The sequence below is a fragment of the Myodes glareolus genome, chromosome 1, assembly GCF_982192425.1.
Source record: "Myodes glareolus chromosome 1, mMyoGla1.1, whole genome shotgun sequence".
Taxonomy (NCBI): Eukaryota; Metazoa; Chordata; class Mammalia; order Rodentia; family Cricetidae; genus Myodes; species Myodes glareolus.
Window position 1 is genome coordinate 48085523 of NC_142026.1, and position 11567 is coordinate 48097089.

Below are 11567 nucleotides of genomic sequence, written 5' to 3' on the forward strand. Positions count from 1 at the left end.
GAGTGAGTATCGGAGTGCCAGTGTGGGTTATGGGGCAGACTGCAAGATTTTCCAGCCACTGAGGGTGGGGCAGCTCCCCAGATACCTGTTCTCAGATACCATGTTCTCTCTACCATGTAAATGCAATCTGGAGAGCTGAACCCTCTGGCCTTGAGCCCTAACGCCTTGGGGTGGCAAAGGAAAGACTGATAGAACCAAGTGATCTTTCTTCAGCCAGCACCCATCAGAGTACAGTCCCAGAGCTAGGGAGCCTGAGCCGCCAAACTGGATCAGGTGTGGGTTTTCAAGGGCTGGGTGTGAAGGGAGTTCCCTGAGGTTACAGAGAAGGAAGCAATGTTAAGAACAGACAGACTCTGGGGACAGCCTCCGACTTTGACAATGCCTTGGAGATGCAGAGGATGGGAGGTGGCTGCGCGACAGGGCGGCGCCCTATGAGGGTAACCCTCACGTCCCCTGGAGGGAGCAGGGTAAGCACGGGTGCCTCTTGGGCAACGGATTACCTTGCTCCGGGCTCCTGGCACGCTGAGTGCCAGCTCGTGTAACAGCTCCCGGGGAGGCTCCTTAAGGTACCACCACTGAATCTCCAGCGAGTATGAGGTGGCTCCGCTGGCCCGGAACGCGCAGGGCATTTCGATATCGTCTCCCTCCCGCACGGTTACATCTTTGGGGACTTCGGTGAATGTTGCTGGGGGCGGAAGAGAGAGGCGTGACCAGCTGAAAGGCGGGGGCTTGGGACAACCCGAGGTTGAGGAGGTCGATCTCCTGCTCTCCGGCCTTGGGCTGCCCCCACTCCTGTCCCCAGCTACTATGCGGCCCAGCGCGGGAGGCGCCAGCAAAGTTCAGGGAGCAGCTGCAAGGCGGAAGCAGAGCCCCGCCACTTGCTGCAGGCTGCTTTGCTTCGGGTCGTGCAAGGTGCAGGGCAGATAGGGCCGCAGCACTGTAGCCCGGGCTGCGGCGCGCCAACTTTCGCTCTCTGCAGGCCTCCTCTGCTTAGTGGGGGGCCCACCGAAAGACTCCCTAAGCGGACGCCACAGCCGCGGTGACCCTCATCTGCTCTCGTGCCCCCTACCCACTCCCAGCCTAGGTTGCACACCGGGGATCGCTGGAGACCGTGAAGCCTGCCGCTTCCTTTTCTCCTCCGCTGTGGCCAAGCCGGCAGGCAGACTTTCGTGGCCTCAGCAAAGATACCCCTGAACCCATCGCGGTCGCGAAGTTCCCGCGCTCACCGTCGGCGACGAAGAGCAGCAGGCCGTGAAGCAGCAGAGGCGGCAGGTATCCGAGGGCACCGAGCCGGTTCCGCTGTTCCATCTCCCGCAGGGTTGCGGCGGCGGCGGGGGCCCGGCGCGGAGAGGCGGCGGCAGCAGCAGCTTGGGCTCGGCTCCGGCTCGAGCTCCGGCTAGGACTCCACGGAGCCTGCCATGGCCCCGCACCGCGCCCCCTCCCCTGGCCGCCGCCTGCCGCCAATCAACCCGGCTTTCTAGCCGGCTGGCAAGGCGCGGGTCTGGCGGGGGGCGCTGCGCGGGGGAGCGCAGGAGACGAAGTCCAGCCAGGAGGGTCTTTTAGTCGGTACCTCCTTCGGTCCGGTGGTTCACGGAAAATGGGGATCAGCAGTTCAGTCTCTGCCCGGCGGGCCGGGCAGTGGCCGGGCTGCGCCAGGACCCATCCTTGGAGAACGGGATGAGTGCCTGAAAGCCACCAGCTTCTGCCTCCCGGTCTCCTGGCTGGCCTCCCGACTGCCACCTCCTCCGGCTCCCGCCGAGCTCCCCCGTCGCCGCCCCCGCCGGTTTCTCAGCGGCTCTCCGCAAAGCGAGTGTGCGCTCAACCGCGGCGCGCAGACCTGGCGTCCGACCCAGTGCAGCGTGGAGAGAGCCGGTCCGGTGTGACCGACCCGCAGCCAGAGAGAGGCGGGGAGAGGGGGAGGGGAGAAAAAGGGAGGGGGCGGTCAGTAGCTGGGCTGCGAGCAGCCTCCTTGGCGGCATTACCCCCGCCCTCCCCTCCGAGTCCGCCCCGCCCCCACTCATTGCCCCCCCCCCATCCCTACGCGGGGTCACTAGGAGCGACCACTGTCCTTTCTATCTGTGGTGCAGCCCCACCCGCCTCTGTTTTGCTTACGGGGTCCTCCCACCCAAACTCCTGGCTTCTTCCCAGTGTGTCCATCCTTGGAGAGAGCTGCTCCACCCTGCTTTCCGTGTGCCCCCCTCCCACCAGCCTCTCCGCAGCCCCAGGGCCTCAACTCCTTACCCAGGTTTGGGCCATGAGCCACACCACTCTTTGGCCCAGACCCGGGCCATGGTGGGTGGATGGGCGCCAGAAGACTGCGAGAAGGGAGGAGCACTGTGTCCGGCCAGAAGCAAGGCCAGGTGACAGTGAAGTCCGCAGTGTGAGAGACAGAAGTGAGCGCCCAGCGCGGGGCTAGCAGGTGCCTGTGGCGCGGAGCGCACCAGAGAGCCAGCAAGCAGCGGCCGTGAGTGACGGCAGAGGCGGTGCAGGTGGGGTGGAATGGGAAGCGCCGGGCACGACTCAAGGCTCCGGAGGTTTCTGGGTGGGGGCGGTCTTTTTGCCCGTAGAGATCCGGGCCCTGTGTCCTTGCAAGCTCTTCCCAGCCATTGCCCTATCTGTAGCCATTGCACCCACCCCCCATACACCCCAGGAGGCAGAGGTGGTTTACACAGTTGGGTTCACAGCCCATCCCCCCACTTTTGTAGCCTGTGTGTCCCCGAACATTCCCTGGCCATCTCCATAGCCGCCTAGAGAGTGCAGTCTCCCTTCCTCAGGGGTGTGTGGGTGGATGAGCTGTTCAGTCCAGGCACAATGGCTTAGGGGGGAGCCCTGGAGCTCTCCTTGGGCCTCTTCTCTTTCTTTTCCCCAGAACTTGGGATTTCCCCAGCCAATGGTCTGGTCTGGGCTGGTCTCTTAGCTTTACCTGAAGTTATGCTGGCACATCCCAGTAAACTTTCCCTGCAGGCTGGAGCCAGTCTCCTCGCGTCTCTGCCAGTGGGCTAACCTTTAGTGAAAACGTGAACCCAGAAGGGAAATAATTTCTCAATGGCCATCTTCGTTTAAGACAAGAGGGTCACGATCCCAGAGAAGAGGCTGCTAGCCCTTTCTAAAGTTTGTCCTCACTAATGAAGACCATGGGTACTACATCCCTCTGCCCCTCCTCTTCCTCGTATGACCAATGGGTCATTTCCAACCTCTGGTCACTCACTGATGCGCTTGCAGACAGAAGAGCTTGTAGACCGGTCCTCCAGGGTCCCCATTGCCTACTCTCTCTATACCATTGGCTTGCCTCCCCCTGGTCATTCCTCCAGTCCTCAGAAACCAGGATAGGTCTGTGAATGCAAGACCTTGCAGGCCCCTTGCTGTCCTCAGCTTTTGAAGGGAGGGGGCAGACTTGTATCACTCTACACAGATGCAGGACCACAGCAGAGTTCTGAGGGAGCCGTTGGGGAATTTATTCCAAGCAGGGATCTGATGGCATGAGCTAGCTCTCTATGCCTAGGCTTGTTTGGTGAGGTCGTAAGCTTCTTTCCCAGTACCAGGGCCAGTCCAGGACTGTGGTCTGTTACCAGGCTTCCTGGAGGGAATTCCTGCAGCAAGGAGTGACCTTGGTCACTCTGAAGTTTTGTGGATTCTTTCCACCTATTCCCCCTGGTGGATTTTTTTTTTTTTTTGCCTATGACAAATTGGTGTTACTACAATAGTAGAATAATAGTAATAGCTGCTTGCCATTCTGTGCTTTTGTCGTACAGCAGACACGGGCTGCATTTTCAACGCTTCAGGTCTCAGGATGACGACGGAGGGGTCCTTCTCAAACATAAATCAGATCATTCTTCCCCTCCTCAGAAATCTGCAGGCTCCCACTCCACCCGGCACAAATACCAGTGGCCTCCCAAGATCAAACGATTGCCTTCTCAACCTCTACCTTCCCCTCCCTCTGCCTTCTCCTCCTTGCTGTCCTTCCCCTGACCCACTCTTCCCTGGACAAGGTCCTTTCTCCTGCAATGCAACATACTCAGCCCACCCCAAGGCCTTTGCATCAACTGTCCCAGGTCCAGCTGGGATGCGAAGGGAATGAAAATGAAATTTATGCCCTGACAATGCTGAAGCATGCCTGGGCAGCCCGTATATGGCGGTTCTGTTGAACTTGTCCATACTGGGTTTCATGGTCTAAGTTGAGGAGACCGATTGACCAGGTCTCTTCCTCAAGAGGGCACCAGATCTCATTATAGGTGGTTGTGAGTCACCATGTGGTTGCTGGGAATTTGAACTCAGGTCCTTTGGAAGAGCAGGCAGTGCTCCTAACCACTGAGCCATCTCTGCAGCCCTTCCCAAATACGCATGCTCTGGTTTCTGTCCAGAAGTCCCAAACACTCCTTTGTCCTTTCATTCCTTTTTTTTTTAAATAATCATTTTTCATTATAGGACTCAGTGTCTTTACTTATTGTCTTTCCAGCTTAAAGTCTGTAAAGCTTTTGCCTGCTTTGGTCTCTGGGGCATCTCTGACTTTCAGCACAGGGGTCTAGCACAGAGTCTGAGTTATACAATGTGGTTTCAGTTCATATTATAGATGAGGTGGTTGAGGCTCAGAGAACTTCTCAAACTTCCCTAAGGTTGCACAGCCAGTAGGTGGCCGAGGGAGGCTTTTGCACAGGTCTGTCTTAATTTAGGTTCTTTATTTAAACAACAACAAAACAAAAGCTTACACAACTCTCTTCCAAGCCAAGAAAACTTGGAGCTTCTGAGAAGGGCAGAACCACTTATTTAGCTCTATGTCGATAGGAGCTACTTGTCTGCCCATGTAGACTAGAGGGGAGAGCAGGACCTTCCTCATTGCCTTTAGCACCCAGCTGTGCTAGGGCAAAGTAATGAACTAGGAACACATTTGAAAGTATCGGGGAGGGCTCTTGGCCACTTTGCTAGGATTTCCTGGTGGTAAGCAGAGACTCTGGGACTCCTACTTTGTTCTGGCCTGGGTACTACCTCTGCAAAGGGAGTCAGATTCCCCCTGGTACCTGTGGTAGTGTGTGTGTGTGTGTGTGTGTGTGTCTTCTTTAAGGGGTTGATTCTCTCTAGGAGCACAGCCACTCAGATATTCCTACCCATTGCAAACATCCCTCCAGCACCTGCAGAGATGACTTGCTGGCACGCATCCTGTTTGTGTGAAGGAAGCAGTTTCCCGTGATGGATGTGTGAGAGTGTTTGGTTCCCCTCCATGATTGCTCCTGGTGAAGAAATGCAGGGTTTCCCTCCCTCCCTCTCTCTGTAGTCACTGATCTGAAGTGCCTGGGACAGTGTGCAGGAACCTTCCATAATGTGCCTGGTGGCCTTTGAACTGGCTGTGTCCAGGGGCTTTTTCCTGCTAGACCTGGCCACGGTGCCTTGAGTCCCTTTCACACATGCGTGGATTATCTCTGTTGTAGCTAGGCTGTGAGCTGGGCAAAAGCCCTCGCCAGTGCTGCTCTGGCGATGGTGATCTCTGAAAACATCTTTAACACAGCCTCAGCTGTACCTCCTGGAGTCACTTGCGAGGTTTATTTATTTTAATGTTCCATCTTGGAGTTGAGGTTTCGAGATTCTTGTCTTGGCTGACCTTTCTTGTCCTTTCCCCGCCACGTGCAGCAACATTGATTTTGGGTAATGTGTTTTGATTTTAAGATGCAGCCCATCCATAAACTTTTCTATCAATAACCCCAGCACCCTGGGTACCATACAGCTTAAAGTGAAATACCAGATTTATAGGGACTTTTATTTTTGGGAAATGTAGTCATTCCTTTACCATCAGCGTCAGGGGATAAAGGCTTGGAGTCTGGCCCAGGGGGGACCCCACTGCAAGGACACACATCAGGTCAGGAACCACAAAGATTACGAGTGAGGGAAAGGGTGGGGAGGTTGCTTCTGAGCCAGGAGAAGGGCAAGTGAAAAAGCTTTCATTTTGTGTTCCTTTTGCCCTCTTCTGCCCAGCCTCATGACTAGCTCGGAGTGTCAGATTCCAGGAGGAGGACAACCCCTGCATTGCATGGGGTCAAGAGAGGCTCTTGGATGCTCATCAGACCTTAGGCTGTCACAGGGACTGCCTGGCCCTGTCCTTGTATCTCCTGCAAAGCAGGCACAGCATTCAGCCTGGGCTCAGCTGATTTGTAGAAGGGACACACAGCTGTCAGGCCCCAGGGTCTGGCCTGCCATTGCCACTGCAGTAGCCGTGGTCCCTCACCGGGTCTGCGGAGCTGGGATTGTGTGTGAGTCTATCGGGAACATAGTTTAGTGGGTTTAGCAACTATCTAGAGAAGGGGTATGAAGAGGGAAAAGCCTCAAGCAGGATCTGCTTCTTTACTTTGCAGCACTGGGGACACTTCAGAGAACAAGATATAGGGATGTCCTGCACAAGGCCCCTGCACTTAAGTGAAGAGTCAGGGGGAAGCTGGTCCAAATTTTAAATTCAGAATCTCATAGCTAGGGTTGGCCTGGAACTTGCCATTCTTCTGCCTCATTTTCCCGAGTTCTGGGTCCCCAGGCTTTGCACCTCCCTCCCTGGTGAGGACTTTTGTGCCTAGAATAGAGAGGCTGAGAGCTGCACATGGTGTCTGGGCTGAGTCTGACAGGAAACAGGTCAGCATGGGATGGAATGGCTCCCCTAGATGGGGACAGTCCTGAGGGGAAAGTTAGAGACCCCTTGGGCAGGCTTCCTGACAGAACTGAGCCTGTGTGCAGAGATGAGTGAGATGGTCTTTCATGCGGCCTGCTTAGGGTGTGTTCCCGACTAGAATGCTGCCCTGAAGAGCAGGCTGGGCCAGCAGACAACTCCTTATGACTGAGACAGAAAGAAGTCCAGCGAAAGATCGTGGGTGGAGCTGAGAGACAGGGCAGGCTTTGGACTTAGGACAAAGAGGTGGCCAGGACTCTGGTGACTTGTCTGTTGGGTTAGCTATGAGCAGGGATATTGGCAATCTGTTCACATTTGGAGGCAGAGGCAAGGTCATTGCTGTAGACAGCTCTCTTCGACTGATCTCTCAGGTGAGTCCTCAGCTTGCCACCTTCCTCTGCTCCCCACTCTTCTTACCTTTGAGAACGGGTCCTGGCAAGCAGAAGTACCTCCAGCATACTCAGGTGTGAAAGCCCCACCATGCCCAAATCGGGACAAGGGGGGGGGGGCGACCATGAGAGCTGATGACTCAGCTGCTGAGGCAGAAGTGACAGTAACAGTCTACATTGTCAAGGCATACCTGCTGGCTTTTGGTGCTGCAGGGAAGTAGGGTGGGGCATTGCAGTCATTACCTGGTGGGTCTTGAACCTGGATGCTGGGGAGAGGCAGAATCAGAACAGGAAGTGACCTAATGAATTTTAGTTCCCCTCACTCTGTGTGTGTGTGTTGTTTAATCATTTGCCAAAATAAATCTTTAGACCTACAGAGAGTTTATTTTTTTTTATTTTTAATATTCTCAGTGCACTTGGGGTTTTATTTCCCACTAGATCTATTAGTTTAATTTAGTAGGGGACAGACTGTGTACTTAACCAAAAATTGCTTTGACATTATGGAGAATTAAGAGGCTCAGGCCAGATAGATGAAGCTGATCGATTTGTTTGAGATAAACTCTATTATTTCCCCCTCACGCTCTCTTCACCTTAATGGTGAAGACAGTGATTGGAAAACACAGCACTGTCTGATCATAACTAGGCCAGAAAGTCAGGGCTCTCACTCCTGTGTCTTTTACAGGCACTTGGAGACACCTCCTTGGCAAGGTGTTGGAACATGGTGGCAGCAGTGCTTTGAGGGGCTATAAGTCCCCTGTGGCATGCCCAAGTGTCCAGTCCTGCCATCTGTGGTCTCCATGGGAGTGACCAGCCTTCTGAAGAGTTAGTTTCATATCAGGCAACCAGTGTGACTATAGAACTCAAGGCACAGAGCTGGGAATCCAGGGATGGGCAAATCCAGGCCTGTAAGCAGATCAGCCAGGAATTCTTACCTCAGGAGTAGTGGCTGAGTCTCTCTTCTTGTTAGAAGAAGCTGGAATCCTGCCTCAGTTGCTGTGGAATGGATGAACTGACACCTGGGCAGTAGCTTTGTAAATTGCTAGGATGGATGCACACTACAAGGTTATGGTCTTGTTTCTCCATCACGGTGACCTCAGGACAAGTTTTGGTGTGCCAGTTCCATTAAAGGACAGCCTCTGATCTAGGACCTCAAGCTTGTAGCATCCTCCTACAACTGTTTGGACCTCCACTACAAGCTCTGACCAGAGCATCTCCATAGGGTGCTGGGCCAATAGGAGACACTCTGGTGGTTTTAGACAGCTCTTTGCAATTCTCCCTTGAAGAGTCCATGTCTACATTTGGGTATGCCTTTCTGTCTGCGTACATCTAATTCTCCTGCCCCAGCGGTAGCTCTGAATAGTGCAATAAAGCAGAAGGTCCCTCTGTCCCATCGACACTGTCTCCCTCTCCATCTCTTAAGGGTCTGGTGATTTCTGGGGCTCGACCTTGAGTACTCGGAGGCCTCATCTGGGCTGAGCAGGGAGGTATGGTGATTAGTGCTGTTGGCACGGATTCTCCACATCTGCGTGGATTTCTGGGCCGTTTTGACTAATGCACAGAGTTTCTGTCTTTTCACACTTACCACAGCTCTGCTTGCCTGTGTGGGTCTGTGCCTGGAGCTGGCAGACCTGAGGAAACTTACCGCCTACCTATCAAGTAGAGACAGCTGTTATTGAAAGACCTGTGGCTGGTCTGAACCTTTGCAGGGTGGGAGCTATGCCCAGGCTATCCTTCCACCTGCCCAGACACATTGCTCAGCGTGTGGCAGGTACTCAATGGGTGATGGGTGGCCGGAAGCCAAAGCCATTGTGTGACCCTTTTTGAGTTCCCAGGCTGCTCAAAGGAGCTTGGGCTTTCATGGTCTCATTCTGGGAACTGGCCCATCTCTACTGTGAGACTAGAGCATGGGGCACGTCTCTAGCTTCAAGGCCTTGCTGGATACAGCTGTGCCCGTTTTACCGCTATACTTGAGTGGTCACAGGCAAAGGCACAGAAGGAGCACAGGATGGACAGAAGTGTTGCGTAAGGGTACTTGCCCTGGTGTGAGTGGCCAGACTCTGGCCATTTTGACTGCTGTACTGGTGCTTATGCCGAGGTCTTGGAGGAGCTCCCAGGCACTGCTGTGACCTTCACGCCTGAATCACCCCCTCAGATTTTGTCCTGCTGGTAGACTGGCAGCTGCCAATGCTGCGCGGTTTGTGAAATGTCAGTGGTTTAATATCAATTCTGGAGGTTTTATTGCCTATCCCCTCCCCCCATTTTCTGATGGGATTTGATCCAATCAAGGCTGATCCAGATGATGGTAGATTTGTGTTCCCATCAGAAGTTGACAAAAGGTCACCCTGCTGGGGAAAGGGGCTGCCTTGACCCAGCACTTCTGTCTTTGCTCTTCCTGTAGGCTGTTTCCTACAGCACGGTTAGATGAACACAGTGCTTGGCCGTGGGGAGCCATTGTCAAGGCCAAGGTATGTAGAGGGTTTAAGATATGCAGCTGTCAACAACGAAAGAGCCTGACTTCATCTGCAGAATTCAAGCTTCAGATCTGACTTGATTTTTCTCAACAGTGTTTTCAAATACAATTTTCCTCTCTCTGGGAAACAAAACAAAGATACCAAATAAGATTCACTTTGGGGTGAAAGCCTAGCCCCAGGCCATCCTGACTTGTGCCTCAATTCTCTCTCTGGCTCAACATTGGGGCGGCAGGAACTACACACAGATCTAGACCACATGGGTCAGTGGGCTCAGACTTTACTTTTCCTTGCTAGGGAGAGGCCAGCCCACATGATTGCGACATCTTCTCCTGGTCTGCTCAGTGGCAGATGGTCATGTATGAGGCACAACTTTCAGAGTATACCTGGGCCAGGTATGATCAGAAAGAGAAAAGAATGGGGATTGAGGTAAGGTAGGAAGTCAAGGAACATTATGGGGACATGAGGAGGAAGGGGAGCCCCTCACCCAAGAATCTGGATGTTCTCACTAACAGTGTAGCAAGAATTCCAGTTCAGTTAACAACTAACTGCTTCAGGCCTTTCTCTCTTTACAAATATAAATTTACAGTTCAGTGGGAATCTCACCAAATACTCCGTGTTCAGAGAAGATATATGTACTAAACCCTCTGTGCAACCTTAGTGGCTCCTGGTCTCAGTAGATTATAATTCCGTCCAAGGCATCTTCAGACACACCCTATAATTTCACTTACCAAAAGAGCGAGATTTCTTATCAACCTTTAAGGTATAACTTGAGAGCCACCAAAGTGGTATATATGGCAATTACTAAGACAATTAACGTCCACTCTCCCTCAGGAAGCTCGGATCTACATTTAGGTGGTGTAGTCTCTGGGTCTTCTTCCCTCTTGGCCTTCATTATGCAGATTCACGCTGGGTTGACCATGGGGGTGAGGATAGTGGATGGTAACCCTAGGCTCAGGTGGCTTAGTGATCTGTACCAAGGCCCTTTCCTAGGCGCAGAAGAAGGCTCAAATTCCCCATGACTGTTGGGGGGCTATGTCCCCTCCAGATGCCTGGAAGGCTGTCTGAGATATTCCAGAAGTTAGTGCACAGTGTAGATTCCAAGATCTGCAAAGACCTGATAGCAAAGAGGTGGGGCTTATTGCAGAGATAATGGGAGTGCCAAGAAATCAGTGGTGTTTGTCTGCAGATACCCCCTGAACTCTGACAGAAAGTGCCAGAAGGATATACCCTTCAAATGAGGAGCTGTCTTCCAACCACTATTTTAGTGGGGGGAGGTAGGGAAATTCTATTATTTACTTATTTTTGAGACAAGATCTTGCTCTAGAGTCCAGGCTGGATCCCATCTCATGAATCCTGAATGTTGGGGTTGTAAGCATGTGCCACCATACCTGGCAACCCTGGCCCCCTTCCAAACCCGGTGCACTGCCAACATGACTGTTTTCTATGTCTCACTAAGTTGCTTGACACCCATGAGGCGAGCAGGAGGAAATGCTGCCCCTCCCCTGGGCCCGCTGCCACAAGCTGTGATTAACCTTTGGGTTGTCCCCAGCTCTGTGCTTTTCTCTTTACTGCTCAGTGACCATCCCAGCGCCAGCCTCCATCGTCTTCCGGTTGATGCACAGGGATTCCACTGACCCAGCACTGGGTACTGAGACTTCCTGCTTAAAAGGCACTCCAGGGGTCGGTTGGAGTGATGAGGTCCATGCTGAAGGGCAGGAGTCTTTGTAATATTTTCCCTCTGGGATTTGGCTGTGACTACGGATGGACATCTCTGATTTCTCTGCCTCTGCTGCTGCTAGCGTCTTCTAGTGCCTAGATACTTTGTCACTTGGGACCAGAGCACCTCACTGACCTGATGCGTTGAAGTCATGTTGCATTTTCTCCTTTTCGTTCCTCAGAATAATCAGTCATGGAGCATCTACAGTGTGCCCGACAGAGTTGGACCACAACAAGCATTTCTTGAATTAATAAAAAGTATGGACATACGGGTCTTCGCTTGTTCACTTTTCTCATTACTGGGATGGAATAGCTGACAGAAGCAGCTTGGGAGTGTTATTTGGGGCT

The 11567-nt window shown here is 53.1% G+C and overlaps 1 protein-coding gene across 3 annotated transcripts in view; it reads right to left on the reverse strand.

Moving 5' to 3' along the window:
* Vstm2b (V-set and transmembrane domain containing 2B) overlaps positions 1-2757 on the reverse strand; it is a 31214-nt gene extending 28457 nt beyond the window's left edge. The window contains exons 1-3 of one of the 3 annotated variants that reach the window (XM_085695705.2): positions 2242-2757; positions 1227-1837; positions 501-685 (exon numbers count right to left, since the gene is read on the reverse strand). In XM_085695705.2, coding sequence (XP_085551831.1) covers positions 501-685; positions 1227-1308 — 267 coding nt within the window. In that variant the 5' untranslated portion in view covers positions 1309-1837; positions 2242-2757. Of the gene's footprint in view, positions 1-500; positions 686-1226; positions 1907-2241 lie in introns of those variants that run through there. The other 2 variants (XM_048442081.3, XM_087906101.1) reach the window with 2 other exon arrangements.
* Between the last annotated feature and the right edge of the window lie 8810 nt (positions 2758-11567).